This window comes from Astatotilapia calliptera, chromosome 11, assembly GCF_900246225.1.
Source record: "Astatotilapia calliptera chromosome 11, fAstCal1.2, whole genome shotgun sequence".
NCBI classification, from domain to species: domain Eukaryota; kingdom Metazoa; phylum Chordata; class Actinopteri; order Cichliformes; family Cichlidae; genus Astatotilapia; species Astatotilapia calliptera.
This window is the reverse complement of record NC_039312.1, coordinates 14,612,831-14,632,911: the sequence shown is the minus strand read 5'-3', so window position 1 is coordinate 14,632,911 and position 20,081 is coordinate 14,612,831. Positions and strand designations below refer to the sequence as shown.

At 43.3% G+C, this 20,081-nt stretch overlaps 1 protein-coding gene across 2 annotated transcripts in view; it reads right to left on the bottom strand.

Moving 5' to 3' along the window:
- The window catches only part of bckdhb (branched chain keto acid dehydrogenase E1 subunit beta), a 76,856-nt gene that overhangs the window by 40,537 nt on the left and 16,238 nt on the right, over positions 1 to 20,081 (bottom strand). Inside the window, exons 7-9 of one of the 2 annotated variants that reach the window (XM_026186037.1) lie at positions 17,375 to 17,472; positions 15,925 to 16,035; positions 13,906 to 15,353 (exon numbers count right to left, since the gene is read on the bottom strand). In XM_026186037.1, the coding sequence (XP_026041822.1) occupies positions 15,342 to 15,353; positions 15,925 to 16,035; positions 17,375 to 17,472 (221 nt within the window). In that variant the 3' untranslated portion in view covers positions 13,906 to 15,341. Of the gene's footprint in view, positions 1 to 13,905; positions 15,354 to 15,924; positions 16,036 to 17,374; positions 17,473 to 20,081 lie in introns of those variants that run through there. The other variant, XM_026186036.1, reaches the window with a different exon arrangement.

The window sequence follows — 20,081 nt, the reverse complement described above, 5'->3', positions numbered from 1 at the left end:
TCGGCAAAGGACAATATAGTAGTGTGTGTTGTATCTGAGCAGACCTCTTGGATGTCTTTCTGTCCTTGTGACTTCAGACGTTCTGCGTTTTCCGCTCGGTCTTGTTATCGGCCTGCAGGCTGACCTCGATGATCTCAATCTGCCCACACCTCAGGCCAAAGCTACTTAACTGAACCGTCCTCTCCAGTGGAAAGCCTACAACCTGGCCCAAAGAAGCAACAGGCAGTCCAATTTATAGTGCAGACTGATTTTAGAGGACTTATTTCGTAATGAAAAGGGCCACTTCATTTATCATTTTCCTTCAGCAGCCGATTCCCATACCCGATTTGGATATTTGCATCTGCCGTCAACACAATAAGGCAATTAACCTGTTACAATACAATTTGGAGGAGGGTGTGTGGGGCTGAATTGTCGTAATCACTGGCTACAGAACAACTATGACTAATTTTCAAGGTTTTCAATTTTCAGGACTGTGAGTGTATATGACTTTTCAATGTGCCTTGATGTGCATTTGCCAAATTTAAAGGCCACATTTCTCCAGTGAGTGACACTGGGAAGAATTTGAGAAATCTCCAGTGCCTAGCTGTGGAATGTGAATGCTCGGTACTGCCAGGAGGAAGGCTGGAAAAGTGGTCAGTAGCAGACAGACGAAAGTGGAGGGGGGGAGACATTGGAGGAGACAACCAGGGGAGATTACTATACCTTGAATAGTCTGGTAAACCACAAATTAATCACAAATTTTGTGATTTACACGGATAATTTTATCTGGATTAGACAACTGCTATGAAGTCAAGTGCTGGTTTCTTCTGTTCCACTGCATTACGCAATATTTTGAGCATCACCGTCGGTGGAGAAAACGAGGAAGGAGCTGGATCCATCACCGAAAAACTAGCATGAGTAGTTTTCCACTGATATAACCACCGAAACACTGGTGTAGCAGTCCTGCTTGCTTGGGTCTACAGAGCTCAGTGTTAACATTGTAATTATAGACACAGGGTACAATAATAAGAACGTGGGGCCCAAACTTCTGTCCACTTTCTTCATGCGCCATTTTTCTTCTCGTTTGATTGATTCCAGTGCATGTGTGACAGCGGGCCAAAGACATTAGGGATGCTGTGGTGGGCCAGTAAGCAGATACTGGCAGAAAACCCCTCGCCTGAAAGGGAAACAGAGGCATGAGCCCCGGCTTGTCTGTGAGCTAATCGTCAGCAGGCTGCTTGCCCCTTCTCTGGCCCAGCTCCAGACCACAGTCAGATAAAAGCAGGCTCTGCTTGCTCACTGAGATGAGTGCTGAAAGTGGGCACCAAGACACTACAACAGATCCAGACGTGAATCCAAATATATCTAGATTTGAACTTCTTTAAAGTCAAAATGTATCTTGGATTATACAATAGTGGCTGAATACACAGCCAGCTGAAAGGTTTTTTCCTTTGACAGAAAATTGGGGCTTACAATTATTTTCAATTTAAAAAAGAAAAAAAAAGATAAAAGGATGGTATATTAAAAGAACCAGATTGACATGAATCTCATGTAATGTAGCGTAATATATGAATGAATTTAATGTATCTGATTAATGACTAAACCAATGGGCCTCTCCATTTACACGCGTTATTAAAAACACATTATTGATATGGTGATTTTACCTCATATATTCAAGATTCAAATTAGCTGGCAGCTATATTTTTCCTGCATATAAAAATTGTTGGTGCACTCAAGACAGATTTTAGCTGCAGCCTAAGGAAAATACTTAAACTACATAGCATGCTCCTAATGAGACTACGGATGGTGTCCGGAGGAATATTCTACCAGATCTGGATAACAGTATCAGTGAGGTCCTGGACAATCTGAGGTGCAACCTAGCAGTGTCGAACAGACTGAAACAATGTCCCAGTGGTGTTCTACTGTATTTAGCAGTCAGGAGAGCATGAAGGACAGTCATTGGTATCAAGTCCTTCATCCTCCAGGAACTGCATACATCCTCTTGCCAATTGAGGCTGGCCATTGTTGTGCACCAGGTGGAACAGAGGACCCACTGCACCAGCATAGGGTCTGACAATGGGTCCAAGGATTGACCCACCATCAACCCTGTCATGCTGAACGATGTTACAGGCAGCACTGTGTGAAAAGCACAGGCTGCCAGTGGTGGAGCTGTCAATTCTGGTATTTTATGGCAAATGCCAATCGGGCTGCAGGGTGAGCACAGGGTCCACAAAAGGATGTTGGGACATCAGGCCACAATTATGATATCTGTTTCTGATTTTCTAGTCAGAAACATTCATACCAGTGTCCTGCTGGAGGTCATTTTGCAGCTCTGGCAATACTTACCCTGTTCCTCCTTGGACAAAGGAGCTGATACCAGTCCTGCTGATGGGTTCAGGACTTTCTATGGCCCTGTCCAGCTCTCCAATCTATCCATCCATCTATCCTCGTGGGGACTTGCCATTGACATAATGCTGCTTACCCTAACCCTCAAAAATGAATGCCCAACACTAAACCTAACCATAAACTAATTGCAACCCTGATACCAAAACCACATTTTGAGTGTGATAAATGCATTCAACCTCATAGGGACCTGGATTTTGGTCCCCGCGGGGGCTGTTGGTCCCCACCAGTATAGTAAATTTCAGATTTTGGTCCCCACCAAGATAGTAAGAACCCGTACACACACACACACACACACACACACACACACACACACACACATACACGCACGCACTGAACATACTCATCCTGGCTCTCCATCTCTGTATCTGGAGGCCAACTGTTTCTATCCACAGTTGTCTGTCCACATGATTATCATAATGAGTCTTTAGCCAAGTATGATCATATTTTAAAATTAAGCATGGATGGGTCACTTCTACTGGAAGTTTCATTGAAATTCAAAGCGCGTAGGTGGCAGTGGGTGCGGCTGGAACAAGGCCACGTCAAATTACTTCAAATGAAAAGAGATGTCTCTGGCTTAGATGGGGACTTTCTTCAGTTTGTTAGAAGTGAGCCGTTTCCATATCTACACCAAGAAGAAGAGACTTAGCTGGGAATAACTGGAGGGCCGTGAACATGATTTAAGGTTGGGTTTCATCTGCATTAATCTGGAGTGACAAACTAAAATCAAACACATGCAACAGGAAAATTAAAACCAAGTACGAATGCTCTGAATAAGCTTTTGCTGACAGACTCGAGGCCTTTCTTTAAACTGACCACCTGACCTCAAATCAATGCTTGGCAATGTGGAATCATTTATAAACTGACATCATCATCATTTATTTATTTATTTACCTCCGTAACTGAGATCAGGGTGAATGGAGAACAACTCTTGATGTTTGTCATGGAGTTATTAAAAAAAAGCTGCAGCCAGATGTGGCAGACCAACTGACTCAAACATGGAGAGCCTCAATTTAAAGGTTTTGCTCCATGAGGAAAAATAATCATTCAATCAAAAGCTCACTTAACCACAACAGTTCTAGCACTCACGCATTTCAATCAGGTTTTCCAAAACATGTTTAGAAGAGGTTGAGGAGTATGGCGGGAAAAAAAAAAAAAAAATCAATGCACTGATATTGACTCTCACCCCCACCCCCCACTGGAAATACACATCACGCTCCTTTATTTACCATAAATGTTCTAAAAGTTTTGGTTTCATGTCCTTAATCGTGTTTTTATTCATTATCAGAAAACTGTTTCCATCTGAGAAAGCCGTGATCACTTTTCCACGGCCGGACATTAAAATATTTTTTGAAGCAACATGTCTTTAATATGTGGTCAAAATTTTTGAAAATTTTCCATCGGTCCAATTGTGTTCTGCTTGGTTGAAGTCGACCTCAAATGACACATTTTCCCCCTTTGTAATTATGGTAGGTAGTATTAAAAACAATAGCAACCGCAGCTGCAGAGATGGGGACAACACGCTGAACTTGAAGCCAAGCAGAGCTTGGTGGTGGCTTCTATTTGCTTGCATCTCTTTCCACTTGAGTGAATGGCAAACAAACTGATGTCAGCGTACCGGCTGGCTCCCCGGCTGCTTCCACACACACACTGTGTTTACCTGCAGTCTTTGCCTTAGGACATACATTTACAGCCTGAAGCCATTAAGAGAGAGTGCAAGTTGAGCGTAGATGTGATAAGAAGGTCTTATCTGCTACAGTGAGTCAACAGACTCCAGCGCACTCAGAGCACTCATCATAACCCGCATCAGTTCCAAGAATCAGAACAGATGCTGATGCACATCGCTCCCCAAGTACGGCTCGCTGCAAATCTTCCTCCTCTATTAAGCATCCAGTAAATTCTGCCTTTGTTTGGGACTCTGACATAATGTTATTTATATTTTATAAGACCTGAGATATTGGTGCATTCGTGCACTGTGTATCCCTAAGTGACTCCTCCTGCATGTGTTAGAGAGGGTTTAACAGGTTCAGCCAAACTGGTTGCATCACTACAAGGGTTGAGATCCAGGCAGCGCTACAGTCACAGAGACTTCAACTGGAGAGCAGGCCAAGAGACATCTATTAAGGAAGAAAGCTATGCACATTATAGAGAGGATCGTGAGCTGGAGAAAGCAGTTACCAGGTACGCCAGAGACCTACAAGTTATCTCACGTCCCAAAAGAAAAGCAACACAGGCAGCACGGCTGCCAGACATACACAAACTGCAGTCAGTCCAGCAACTTAACATGTCTTTTATCAAAGGTTTCATGCCAGAAAATGTGAATTACTTTAAATAACTTGTCAAAGCAGGTTTTATGTCAAAAGACAAGTCACAGCCGCGACAGGTTTGAGCAACACACGATGCAGAACAGTGCCTGTTAAGTTCTTTAATAGGCTGTGCTAAGCTATTATAATATCCCTCTGTTGTCTGTAGTAGAGGATTCAAATTCTTCACTTAACACAAGCGGAGGCTTAGGTTTGCAGACCACATGTTTATAGCTGTACTGTGGTGTAGGGACACTCGCTTGAAGTCACGTAGTCCTACAGTTCCTAACATAGAGTCAGGCTGCGCTTTCACCCTGCTCACCGCTTACGACTCCTCACTGTTGTCTTTAATGCCATGTCATTGAAGATAGACCCAATTGTAAGACAGTTTTACCACAGCCCATCCAATTCTTCCTCAATGGTCTCTAAATCACAAAACTAAATGCTGACCTCCTTCACCGGCCAGATAGATCCACGCTGCATAAACAAGGCCGCACACAAAGTTGTTTGATATTTTAACCAGCTGTAAAAACACGTTGCCAATGAAAATCAAACCGTGATCATAAAAGGTTTGGGATTCTCAACATTAAAAAAAAAAATTATACCTGATATATTCTCCCTACATCTGAGAAGACCCCTTAAAGGACCGCTACCAGCGTGGTATTTTCTGGAAGTGTCACACAGATCAAGTCTTTGGCTTTGCATGTTTCTTCTGTGTGTATGGTTTTTCGTGTAAACAGGATATAGAAGACAGTACAGTGTTTCAACTACAACACTTTGAAGCATATGATGATGAGCACTCAGTGGAAATGACTGAAACTGTGACTGCCAAACTGCAATTGTTTACTGGCACAATGCGGAAAAAGACAAAAAAGAAAAAGAAAAAAAAGAACAAAGGGTCAATCTAATAACACTACGACATACAAGAGATAAAGACAGGAAGATGAAAGATAGTTACTTGCAGTGCATAACACAAAGAGATACCAACACAACACAGGCTATAAACAACTTTCTTCCCGAGGTGATATTGCACAGACAGCTTTTTGGCCCACTGTATTTCTGCAGTTTGCCATTTGCAAAATGTTAATTTTGTTAAGAAGTGATGTAAAAGTTATGAAGAAATGCAACAAGCACTCCGACTGTCTGCTGATAGTTTTATGTATGATAATGCACAAGTTTAGCATTTACAGCTTGCTTTCAGCGTTGTTAAACACTGATCGGGAGGAATAAAAGGGGAAAGAAAGCTCTCTCTTCTCAAGAGCCCATTTAAACAGAAGAAGCATACTTTCACATGACTTAGGAGTTTTATTGATGACAAGTGTAGAACTCTTCTGTGTGGGTTTCCTATGAAACGAAACTTCATTTTGGCTAAAAGCAGGACATTAATATCAGTGGATTTTGTGTTTTTGCTGGTGCTAAATCTAAGCATTTTATACATGCTGCGCCGATAACTACAAAACTTTAAAAAATAAAAAATAGACTTATCGAAGTATCTGAAATGTAACATTCCAACTTCCCCCTTAGTGTGTTTGTTGGGCAGCTTAGATAATGTCACTTCAGAAAAGAATATCGCCCATATGGTTTTCACTGCCCTATGCATAGCCAAGAAAACAGTCCTCATGAACTGGAAAAATAAAAATAATCTTAATTCTAACCAATATAGAAATTATCTATTAGATTACATTAGTCTTGATACAGCCTCTGCCACCACATCAGATCAATTGCTCTGGGCTCCTTTGATCAGCTCCATCACCTAGTGGGGGTGGGGGGTCATAGTTTGGTCCCGCCTTCACTGTTGTGATTGGTGTGGGGGTAGGGACAGGCTTAGGGCGTCGGGGGGTTCCCCGGAGGCATCTTCCTTGGGGGGCTCAACCCGGGGTAGCGGTCATGTCCGGTTAGGGGCTCTGTTGGCTCTCAGGTGACTGTTTCCTCGCGGCTGCGTGCAGCGGGGCTAGGGGAGGGTCTGTGCTGACGGACGTGGGTTACTGACCTGGTAGCCTGGCTGCCCCTGGGTGGGTCCGGGATGGACGTGAGGTTCTGGGGGCGCTCCGTCTCTGGGCTGGGGCCCGGGCCGGGCCTCGGGGGCTTGGGTCCTGGTTGGTGTGTTGCCGGGGTTGTGGGCGGGTGGGTGCATGGGGGCCCAGCCCTGGAGCAGGGTGCCGCCGGTGCATCGAGCCACCTGGGGGGCTCTTCAACTGGTGGGGAAGATTGTCACATCTTGCAGGAGCTTTCCTCTCCTCAGGGGCTCTCTCTACAGGAGGGGGAGATACAGGAGAGGTGGAGGAAGATCTCAGCCTGGGTGTTTATTGTCTTATGTAGTCTGGAAGAAGAGTGGATGGTGGGGTGGGTGCAGTTTTCTCTGTGGTGGGGTTGGGTGGACTGTCCCGGGCTCTGTGGGGCCGGGAGGCGCTGCTGCGCTGGGCCCCGGTCTGGATGGGCCTGGGCCCCCTTTCCCTGGCGGGTCGCGGAGTATGGGGGTGCCTACTGGGGTCAGCGGGGGAGCTGGCCCCAGGGAGGGGTCACGTGCCCCTCCCTTCCTTCCCTCCCCATCTCCAGCTGCCTCCCTCTTCCCGCTCCACCACAACCACCCACACATGCAGGACCTTGGAGTAGGGGTATGTCACCAGGGTGCAGAGGAGGCTACCCCCCCCCCCCCCCCCATCCCCTTCTGGCTGCCTCTGCCTCAATTTTATCCCACAACTTAGACATTCACATTACTCACACTCTCATTACACATACATATAGGATCTTGGGGGTGGGCACGATACACGGAGTCCAAAGTACCATCAGGGTGTACACCTCACCCCTGGCGTCGTTGCCCACCTCTCAATGTTAAATACATGTAGACATTGAGGGCCAGCAGGAGGGACCATGCGCTTACCTGCTGCTCTCTGGCAGGTAGCTCCATGCCCTCCTGGGTTTTAAATGCACCTTAGAACACACATGCATCAACACTACAATGAGCGGGTGGAGGGAGGTTTGGAGTCTTCTCTCACCCCCATTCTCTGCGACCTGCTGGAGCGGGGGGGCTAGGAGGAGGAGTTGGCCGTCCGACTGCGGTCTGGAGTGTGGGGACTCCCTGCTGCTGCGGAGTCGGGGCGGTCTGCCTCCCCCCACCGCAGGGAAAAGGGTAACACCACCTGGGTCTGGGTGCAGTTCCCCCCTCCAGGGGCAAGGGTACCTAGACCCGGTTTGTAGAGTACGCTTGGGGAGTGTGATCGTGTGTACAGCGTCTCTTTATGTCTGTCTCCACGTTGGTTGAGTGTGGAGTAAGTGCATATGAGAGCATGAGGGTGGGAATGGATGTTTGTATATGTGTGTGCCTGTATGTCTGTGTCTATATGTCAGGTTGGGTGTCAGGCGCCACCTCTCTGGGGACATCTTAGGCCCTCCAAGGTTTGGAGGCCTATCTCCCCCTACCACCACTTCCCCTGCCAGTGGCGGACTCCCTCAGACATCGGTGCGTTGGTGGTTCTTTGTGTCTGGGGATGGGCGTCCAGTTACACACCGGCTCACTCCTTGGCGGCCGCTTATCGGGGCCTGGAGCCTGGGGCTCGTTCACTCAGGCACGGCTGGCTGCCGGCGGAGCTCACGGGCGCGTCACTGCAACTCCCCCTGGCTTCTGCTCCGCGGCTGCTGAGTGAGCCCTCATCTGGGACTCTCCTCAGCTCTTTCTGGGACAGTGGCGCAGCTGCCCCTCTGTTGGTCTTCCTTGGTCTCTTGTGTTCTGGGGGCCTCTGGATGTCTGGAGTTTTGATCTCCTCCATACCTGCTTCATACCCTGGAGGACGGGGCTGTGCCCCCCCCCCCCCCACACCCTCTAGCAGATCATTACATGAAAGAACCTTTAAAAAAAACAAAAAAAACAAAACAAGCGCGTCCATGCTCACAGGTGTACACACGGGTGATCACAGCAACAAACTACACCCTTTTTGGCTCCTACCTCAAAGCACACTGTGTTCTGTTGATCTTATGTGCTGCACAATAATGTTTAATATTTAGTATTTACTGTCATATTCCCATATATCATTGTGATGTTGTTTATTCTATTACTCTTGTTCTCTTCTGCTTGTTTTCTTTTTTTCTTTCTCAGCAGGTGATCCAGGTGATCGATATATGCATTTTTTTTCCTCTGCCCGTTCTGTTGGTTTTTGTCTTTTGCCCTTCTCCCCCATCCCTCTTCTCAGCTGTTTCTCTTTCCCTCTTTCTTTCTCCCCTTCTTTCCCCCAGTCAAGTCTGTCCCATATTCAGCAAGTGAAAATAAAACAAGCAATAAAAGGTGAATCAAATGGACCATTACGGCAAAGCTGGGATGGTCAATTTGGTAAAGTAAATCCGTTGGGCATCTTTCTTTGCCTTTAGACAACAATTCTGATGGCAAAAGAGCCAAACGGGACAGGCCAAAAAATAAATAAATAAAAAATAAAAAATGAATAGCATAGATAGTATTGCAAACAACCCAGCACCAATACAATCACAGTTAGAGACCCACTTTCCAGTTCATAGCTCGCTTCCATTTTAGTAGTAGACTATTAATAAGTAACTACTGCACCGCAGCCTCAGTTTGTCTACACATTTTATGGCTGACTGGCTGTTGCTGCAGATACTCCTCTCACAAACCAGGAGAGACTGGGTTCTCACAAGGCAACAGAGTTACTTGGTGTTATCCTCAGGCTACGGTACATGTTGACGGCAGCACTGGAGATGGGGGTGAACTAATAAGGACTGAATTCTTTCTTTAATTACCGTTTCGTTGTCTGCACTTGCCCTTGCTCCTCTTTGCTTTTCCAACTTGAAGCTAAAGCTAGGCGCTCTGTAAAAGGTGCTATTGTCCCCAGCATCTTGCCTCACTGATGCATTTGCAGTTTGTGGATAGCCTGATAGTCTTTGTAGTTTGATGCTCTTCATTACCTGTGCAAACTGGGTACTGTGCATTTTAGTTTTCCTTTTTGCCTCACTGGGGACAATATAGTTGGTACTGTTTTCTTTTTTGTTGTTTTTTCCCCACCCAAATTCTTCTTTCACTCTCACCCTGCATCCACCGTGTCGAGATTTGTTCACATCACAGGTTAACTATGATTTTAACAAAAAGCATTTCCTGAACCTCTATCGATTATTGCTATTCTGAATTCTTTTCGCCATAATCATGTCTTAAAACTCTGACATTCTGGCAGTACTAAAGATTGGGAAGTTAAGGAAGAGCCACTGGAAAACAGAAGAGAGAGGGGGAAAAAAACCCTTGTGGAGGTCCTTGGGGCATCCTAGGTGTACAGGCTGCTTCCTATAAGGACCTGTGCGTGAACCGAAGACTGAATTATAAACTGGCTTCGGTCAGTTCTTCACTGGCCGGATTCGGAGTCTGGAAAACCTGAGAATGAGGCTGAATCACCAACGGCGGACCAAAAGAATAATGGGAGTAGCAGAGATATTTTGTAAGCCTCCCAAGTGGCCAATTCAAACAAATGTAGGCCCGTGTAAGAACAGATGAAAATGTTGGCAAAATGCTCATCAGCTCAACAAGAAAAGCTGTTAATCAGTAGGGAGTAAAGCGGTCCACTTAGCAAGGAATCAGCAAGCTCTTATGTAGCATCTTTACACAACTCCACACGTGCGCTGCCCAAGCACGGCAGGAAGACTTTCCACAGAGTATCATCTGAGCCGTGGGTCTGGCAGACATAAACCAGCCATTTTGTTTATCCCTTAAAGAACGACTATTACATTTACTGGAACGCTTGAGACACTGGGACAAAATTAAATACACTCACTTTTTCTGTATTTTCATAGTAATTTCTACCCATGATTCCTTTTGTCAACAAGAGGCGTGAATATATTTATATCTGAGTGTAGCTGGTGGCTGCCTCAACAGATCCCTCGGGAAGAAAAAGGAATGTTTTTCTTATAGTATAGCTTTAAAAATTTCTACTTTGAAGACACATCGTGCTTCACTATATACGTGCACACTCAAAAAACGACTCACGGGCTATATATATATATATATATATATATATATATATATATAAATAAACCAGCTAACCACAGACTGCACATGCATGCACAAATCCTCCACTCAAAGGATACAGGGGGGGAAATGTGACTCATCGGACATGAGAAATTTTAATTGGCTGCCAACAGCTGGATGTGTGTCTGCAGCCTATCTCACTGCCTGCACATTCGCCGCTTCTCACGTCCAGTTAATAAGCAGCACAAAAGGGCTGGCTTTACGGAGACGCGAGGCTGCCGGAAAAGCTGGACACCAGGTGTACAATCTTTTGAATTAACAATGTCTTGGCTACTTCCTCTCTAAACTGAAGAACACAACTTGTCCTGAAAATTTATTTATCAGAAGAGAACACCCGTTTCAAAAGGCTCCAACGAATCTTAACTGTTTATTTACTGAACTGAAAACGGTTCCATCTCACAGTGCCTCGGTCAATGAAATGATAAAAATGTATTTTAAGACATCCCTTGTGTAGTAGAGTTTATCTTTTAGAGTCATGTTTTGTTAGTGTGATTTACCCGTGGGGGTTTCTCAAATGTGTTGAGAAATGTGAATCTCGTAAGAAATAACAACTAAAAGCCTAGTTGCATATCATATACAGAACACACTGTTCTCCATGCTTTACTATTTAACGTATATCGTATATATTACTTTTTCAACTTACAACTCTACATAATTAGGGAGAGAAACCTCTAATGGGTAGCATATATGATAGCTACTCAGCCCAAATGATGTCCTTTATTGAGTGCAAATTATTGTGGGGGTATCTCTTTTTGTATTACTTTTGTGTAACTCACCTTTTCCAAAAAAGCTACGCAGACAATAGAGTTCTTATAGGAGTGCTGTCTAGTGTGTGGCTCAATCAGTTTTTTTATGCTTTTACTGAGAGGGTGCAGGGGAGGTCAGTCAAAGGCTTCCCACCTGGGTCACTGATGGCCAGCCAAGCTAAGTCAGGAGGAGACCGTTTCAAGTTACCTACCAAACCTACCAAGACAAGGCTGTCCACCTAAACTCACAGGCCGAACAAGGAGAGCGCTGATCAGAAATGCAGCCAAGAGGCCCATGGTGACATGGCTGCAGAGATCTACAGCTCAGGTGGGGGAATCTGTCCATAGGACAACTATTAGTCGTGCACTGCACAAAGTTGGCCTTTATGGAAGAGTGGCAAGAAGAAAGCCATTGTTAACAGAAAACCATAAGAAGTCCCGTTTGCAGTTTGCCACAAGCCATGCGGGGGACACAGCAAACATGTGGAAGAAGGTGCTCTGGTCAGATGAGACCAAAATGGAACTTTTTGGCCAAAATGCAAAACGGTATGTGTGGCGGAAAAACTAACACTGCTCATCACTCTGAACACACCATCCCCACTGTCAAATATGGTGGTGGCAGCATCATGCTCTGGGGGTGCTTCTCTTCAGCAGGGACAGGGAAGCTGGTCAGAGTTGATGGGAAGATGGATGGAGCCAAATACAGGGCAATCTTGGAAGAAAACCTCTTGGAGTCTGCAAAAGACGTGAGACTGGGGCGGAGGTTCACCTTCCAGCAGGACAACGACCCTAAACATAAAGCCAGGGCAACAATGGGATGGTTTAAACAAAACATATCCATGTGTTAGAATGGCCCAGTCAAAGTCCAGATCTAAATCCACTCGAGAATCTGTGGCAAGATCTGAAAACTGCTGTTCACAAATGCTGTCCATCTAATCTGACTGAGCTGGAGCTGTTTTGCAAAGAAGAATGGGCAAAGATTTCAGTCTGTAGATGTGCAAAGCTAGTAGACACATACCCTAAAAGACTGGCAGCTGTAATTGGTGGTTCTACAAAGTATTGACTCAGGGGGCTGAATAATTACGCACATCCCACTTTTCAGTTATTTATTTGTAAAAAATGTTTGGAATCATGTATAATTTTCATTCCACTTCTCACGTGTACACAACTTTGTATTTGTCTTTCACGTGGAATTACAATAAAATTGATTCATGTTTGTGGCTGTAATGTGACAAAATGTGGAAAAGTTCAAGGGGGCCGAATACTTTTGCAAGCCACTGTATGTATAAAACCAAGCACCTATCCATGGAGTTTGCCTTTAAAAATAATAATGAAAGAATAGGATATTCTAAAATTGTCATTGAATTTGAGCATAGTGCTGTAACAGCAACAGCATAATGCTGTCAGTTGGTCAAATTTCTTTCCTCCAAGATATTTCACGATTGACTGCAAGTTATATTACTGCAAAGTGGAAGCATTTAGGAACCACAGCAGGGTTGTAGAGTGCACAAATGTCTTCGATGCTCTACCGACTCAATAACTACACAGTTTCAAACCTCCTCAGTATTAACATCAGCACAGAAACTGTGCACCAGCAGCTTCATAGGACATGTTTCCATGGCTAAGTAGCTACTGTAGGTGTCATATATAGGCCCACTACTTTTGTCCATATAGTGCATTTCTGGGATTTAAACTCACATAGACAAAACAGGTTTTTAACCAATGTGACTTTCTTTAAAAAAAAATTTGGAGTCAACAACAAATGGACTGATCAAAGATTCAGCATCAAAGAGCCATTTATAGATATTATACTTAAACTAGTTCTGCATGGGTGGGTTGCAGTGTGACGAAACTTAGATGGTTGTGTGGATTGCAGCTCTGCTGATTCTCAGGCATTTAAACTCCTGCCAGCCCAGAGCAGCTGCACAGCGCCCAGTTTTTAGGGCACCACTTGTGAGGGGTTACTGAGGACACTCAGGGCACTGTACTACTGCCTGCTGTCACTGCCACAACAGTGAAAGCTTTCAACTGTGGGGTGTGTTTCTTTTTGTGCATTTTATAACATAAATAAGCAACAAAGTGTATGAAACTTTGAAGATTTCTATCTATAGTGTCACTCTGCTTTGTAGTATTGTCTCAAGACTGCTGAAGTTAGTTGATTTTTCATAAAACATAGTTTTAAGAAAGCTGAAAATTTCATTATTCTGTATATAATGCTAATTATTTTCCACATAAGCTCTTTTACACATTTGCTTGGTGAGTAAAAAAAGTCACTGGTTTGCATCCAAATTCCCTCTGAGGTTGGTATCAGGAAATCTGCCAAATCAAACATGCAGAACTACCAGCTGTGGTGACCCCTTGTGGTAAAGCAGATGCTGAAAGTAACTTTAGCTTAATTTTAATGCTAAAGATACTTTGCCTTTAAAAGTTGATTGAAAGCTAAAGGCTTTAAAATAAAGCTAAGTAATCTTTTGTAATATCAAAAGATCATTTGTTCCGTTAGCGCACTAATGAGTCGGCTAATTGTTTCAGCTCTAGCCAGTCCAATGAAATGTAAAGCATTTTAAATATATGCACAAAAGGCAGACAAACACAGCTTTAATTTAAATGCTAAAATCTATCTGTTAACACGTCTCCCATTCCAAATGAAAATAATGGCAGACATGTCTACCTCTGGATAACCAAAGGTCATCTCAGCATTGTGCCTTTGGCTCCTTTTATGCTTGAAATGAACAAGCCGTAGCATTTGGATGTCTCCGCAGCGTTGCATCTGCCACCTTTTATTTGTGATGGCAGGTGTTGCGTAAGCTACTTCCATTTGTTTTAGTTGTGAATAATGTACATCTGGCTATTTGCTTGCTTGTTTCTGATTAATTAAAAGATAAAATAAAAGCCGTTAATGCGTATTCCTGTGCATTAGTCTGGGTGATAATAATCGTGATTTGCACTGAAATTAATTCTGTGCCTTCGCTGAAATTTGATAATAGCCTGATTAAAAGGCTGTTTCACTGCTCATCCAGCAGAAGAGGCTTGAAAAAGAGACTTGTATCCCTAGAGTGATTAGTTTAATGCAACAGTGACTTTACTGCCAAATATGAAAGAAGGAACAGGCCGTGTGTGTGTGTGTGTGTGTGTGTTTGGGGAAATTGGTTTATGGGTTTGACAGATGTTTAAGGAATATTGGGTTGGAGGAAATGACAAGCAGAGATGTTGTTGACAAGCTCGAGGTGGCAGGCTTGGCATCAGGCCTGTTAAGCAGCACATAAACACACTATTCAATTTCATGGCAGTTGTTTTAATGGGGCACAAATTACAACAACAAAAAAAAAAGGAAAAAAAGAAAAATGAAAGAAAGATTGCATGGACTTGAGAAGCCCCCTTGAACAAACTGTAACTGACTGCGGCTCACTCCGAGTATTTCCGTGCCAACACAATGCTGCAGTCTCTGCCATCAGTTCAAATTGACTCCCTATTAAATTACTACCCTCCTACCACAGTTTCTTCCTGCCTTTTAAATGCTGGTTATAAGATATGCTTGGCAGCAGGCGCAGCCTGGTGCTTGCTGATGAAGGTGTATCTTTCAGCAGAGGAGCATGAAACTTGGATAATAAACATGCGAAATTAAACAGCTGGTGACAAACAAAGATGGTTTGTGATGTATTCAAGGACCATTGCAAAAGGCAGCAATCCGAGTGTCAAGAGGATGCATGATTATGAGTCATGTCTCACTGCAAGGCTCCTTAAGGTTTGACTTGACAGACATGCCTTTTTGTCTCTTCATAACATCAGACCCTCCCCAGCTGGTCTCCTGGTGGTTTAGTCTACAGGCGCTTTGCCCTTGGTGAGCAGGAAAGAATCTTTCTAGGCCACAATTCTCCAAACTGTCTTGTGTCATGCTCCTTCCTGTATTTAAAAGTAAATAAGGATGGAATACCCACTGGAAAGAAAGCTCCCTTCTCAAAGCCCGCCCAAATTAAATATTTTATTTTAGTGAGTGCCATAGCCTGTGTAAGGCTGAGGCAACATAAACTAGCAGTCGCGTCTTTCCAGCGGTAGAAGGGATCCTGTTTATCAGGAACCAAAGAGAACCACACTGCCCAGATGAACGTTGCCCAACTTTGTACCACAATAAACAAAGATCCAGTAGGAAGACGGTTCCTCTGACCAGCAGTATTTATGGCAAATGACCATCTAAATGAATAACAGATGTCAAAGTATTCAGCTTGAAACTCAAACGATATGATTCTTCAAATCTGATTATTTCCTGTTATTCAACAACTTTAATCATTACAGCTTTCATTTAACTGGCATTCTTTGTGCAGGACTGTGGACTGTGTTTTACATCTATTGCTCCACTATTATATATAATGCATTTATTCACTTACTTACAAAAAACAAGTGGCACCAAAATAAATGTTTGTGGTACTTTTTTTCAGTTTGCTCTGTTTGTGCTGTGTGCATGCATCTCTGTTACCTTGCAAACGGTTTCGATATCCCAGGGTAGGATGGTCTGTAGATCAATGACCTCGCAGGATACTCCCAGTTTTTCTTGAGCCATGGACGCCACCTCCTTCAGCACATGAATCTAAACAGGAAATGAAAAAGACTTTTCAGTCTGCCTTAAATTTGGTAACACTAAGTCTTACACTTAAAATAATGTGACAATAAAAAGGCATATTTTTATATTATCTCCAGATGCTGAAAACACTGTTGGTTTCTGAATGGAAAAACAAAAGCTTGTTCCTTTCCCACCACAATTCGGAATGTTTAGGAACTTGTTTACCGCTCTTTTGACCCATCCCAACTAAAAGCCAGCGCTTGACTAATAGTTTGTAACTTAACATTCATATTCACATCTTTGTAAGTGCTACTATGCTGGTTTACAGGTAGTAAAAATGCAATTTCATAATAATGACAATAATTTAAGAATTGCCTTTTATTTTACTTTCAGCTAAACCAATATTGCACCCGATTCAGAACAGACTAACAAAAAGAAAGCTGAATGTGAAAAGTCACAAGAAAAAGAAAAATAGGCGTAGAAATCGTCCTGCCTCATCAATTCATCACTGTAGTGTCTGGGTTCACTGAGTCTGTGTTTACTGGCAGCCATTTTTTTCCCCAATTGCTTCCAAACAAGAATTGCTGTGATAAATCTGAATGATCGCAACTACAATAGTTGTCAGCAGATGTGCCAGTTTGAAAAAATAAAAACAAAAACACAACTTCAAACTTATAAACAAGCATAATACTCAATAATGCAATTCTAAAGAATAAAAAGTTACATTGTTTGCTTATTATCATTTAAATAAGCGAGACGGATGAATGAGGGTGGTAAAGGATGCTGTTTAGAGAAAGGAGAATCATGTTTTCCTCTACTTTACTAGATCCTCTTTCCTCCCTATCCACCCTTCAGTATTAATAGTTAGACAGTTTCCTTCAGCACTGTCCGACCCTCCCCCTGCCACGCTTGAAAGTACATGATGCCCTGGATAAGCCTGTTAAAGTGGCTGGGTACAATCGAAGTCAGGGATGACTCCTGTTGAGTTACAGGCATCTTTATATCAAGCTGAGGAACATAAAATCTCACACGTGAAAAGAAAAAGGCCACAATGGAAAGTGTGCAGCAGACATGTAGTGTTAATAGAGAATCATCGACAGCCTTGATGTCTTGGAGAAGTCTGGGCAGATATGGTCTCTCAGGCTGCCTGCTGAGAGACCTTGCTGGGACACAAAGGGGGGCTAGGGAGAGACTTAGAGTTAATCCACTGCTACCCTCCCCGGGTTTAAATGTCATTTAGTAAAAATGAAACTTGGACCCTCCTATATTCCTGTGGCCATGGAAAATGAGTCAAAGATAGACTATAACATTGAAACTGCTCGGGTAACCTGCTGAGAGTGTGTCAATGATGAGTGTGATTGCCTACCTGCGTTCCCCAGGCAACCAGAGTGACATCACTTCCTTCCTGTAGGACCTCAGCCTGTGAGAGTGGGATGGTGTAAGGGTCCTCGGGAACCTGCTCCACTGAGAAAAAACAAAACATACACTTTCAAAACCTCTACAAAATGTAAAATGAGCAACAACAACAAAAAAAACATTAATTCATCATTTCACTATGAAGTCTGAGATTTTTAGCTAAAATACTCCAACTCGAACTAAGCGTGCCTCTAAATGACAGACCAGATGACAAACTGATCAAATAACAGACCTTCAAAAACAAAACAAAAAAAAGATCCCTGCTCTTGAACATTTTATCTGGCTCACTTCAAATGCTTCTTTAGGCTTTTTCCAGAACCTCATCTCTCACCACAGCCAGTGTGCTTTTATCAGCACAATCTAATGCATGAGCTAATGAGATCCTCTGCCAGCTATGGGCTTGTAACTCTGATTAATCTTGACAACAACACATTGGGATGGGGTATCAATCAAAAAAGGGGCCACAAACGGAATATCAGCCCAAAAGAGGGAGCCTCGCAGCCAGGCCCTCTTTGAACTCAAGTCCAAGACAAAGTGCATGTAAGTATATGGTTTGAATAAAAGCTATTAAAGTCGTGGAAAACATTAGCACAGTCATGGAATTTATTATAACGCAAAAACTTATCATAAACTCAGAACTGCCATCACTTTCAAACAAGCGGCTTATTAGCAGTATTTATACTGCACAGATGCAAACATTGAACCTCTAAATGTAGCATTTACTGTCTTTGAATCTCATTCACCATCTTGGTTTTGGCTCCAAAGTTTGCACAGCGTACAGGATCTTAAAGTGTGAGTGGATCTTGGAGAACGTGAACTACTAAAAAGTTAAAATTGCAATTAGGCGGAGTAATTGTGCTCTAAGGAGATGCTGAGTTTGAGACCTTTCTGGAAACCTTGAACGGCTTCCATGATCCTTTAGAGCCTACGAGTTGTTAAAGGAAAGAAAGGCTGCCCATCCCAACGACTTTGATGAATTATGTGCGACTCTCCTGTTTAGGCTTCCAGACGAGACAGAAAATTGGCCAATTGAGTGGAAAAATAGCCTTTTTCAGAAAGTTAAACCTGAATTATGAAAACTGGGTTACGGTTTAACAAGTGGAATCTTAGGTCCTTGCAAACCAGTATAACCTCAATGGGGCAAATGAGTGGTTTTTGTCCTATTGGAAGCAAAAAATTAGAGGCCCCAGCAATCAAAAAACATGACTTCATAATCGAGCAGAGATCATTAGAGGCGTGTTGCACGAGAAGCTGGTTTGCTCTGCTCCTGTAGGAAATGAAAATAACCCTGCACATGCTACAGCTAAAATACCCCTCAGTGTGAAGCCGACAATGGATTTGTCACAATGTAACATGAGGCGGTTTGATGTGTCAGTCACAACGGCGGCCTTACTAGGTCACTCCCAGTGCAACACCCCAGAGTTTTTCCTGCATGTTTAACCCTAACTCTGGGATGCAATAACCAGGCATCTCAATGTGAATGTAAAAAAAAAGGTCTGATTTGCTATGTGCAGCTTGATACACTGTCTACACTCCTGCACGATGAATTCCAAATACCCACATGCACTATGGCTTCATGTGTAATGGCCTAGGCATGTCTGAAAACAGCTGTAAATAATATTAAAGTAAAGGCCACTTTACTTTAAGATCACTTTGACAGCAGCAATGTCCTGCATTCAGGACAGAGAAGGGGTAGAAAACTATTAGCTAAAACTATGGTGCATGCAATGACGGTAGGGCTGGGCGATATGACCCAAAATTCATATCTCGATATTTTTTAGCTGGATGGCGATATAAGATATATATCTCGATATTTTTTTAAAGCCATAAAGTAAGAACAAAAAGAGAGTTCTTAGTCAAATCTGTGTCCCAGATGTCACACAGGCACTTCTATTAACATACAGCATAGACGTACATGAAAAAAAAAAATACTCAAAAATAAATTATGAGCATTTATTAAATAATAATGCTCCATAAATAAAAGAAAACTATGTTGTTTTTGTGCATAACAAAGAGCTCACAATTGTGCATACTGTTCCCAACTTCTACTGCGTGACTGACAGCCTGGAGTTTGAAATCCGCTTCGTAACCATGTCTCTTAACAGGTGCCATTTATGGTCCTTATACACACACAATACGGTAATATTACGTTGAAGCACAGTACGTATTACTACGCGAGGCTCCTCGGTACCCGTAATGCTCCGACAATCCATCAAGCGGTGCAGCTCCGTAGCTTGCCAAAGTCGTACTAAAACATTTTTTGACAGATTGCTGAGCGCCGTGTACCACATTAAATCGGTTCGCGGTCATCAATCACAACCAGAATTCATACAAAAGGCGCGCTGTCAACTTTTGAGAAAATGAAAGGATTTTAAGCCGTGCATGGCGTTAGCGTGGTTAGCTCGTTAGCACGTTGACGCCGTCCAGCCCCACGCACGGGGCGATGCACAGTAACTCGTTAACGGAGATTTGCCGTGTCCATCTTGTGGCTGCAGGTGAAGCGATGGGGGAGTTGTGTTCAGTTAAGGAGAGAGGCGAGGTCGAGTAACGTTGCGTAAAGACAAAAGTGGACGAAAGAGGGGCAAACTTGTGGCCCCACAACTATAATTATAACGTAACATAGACTATATCGATATAAAGGCTATTGCCACATCTTA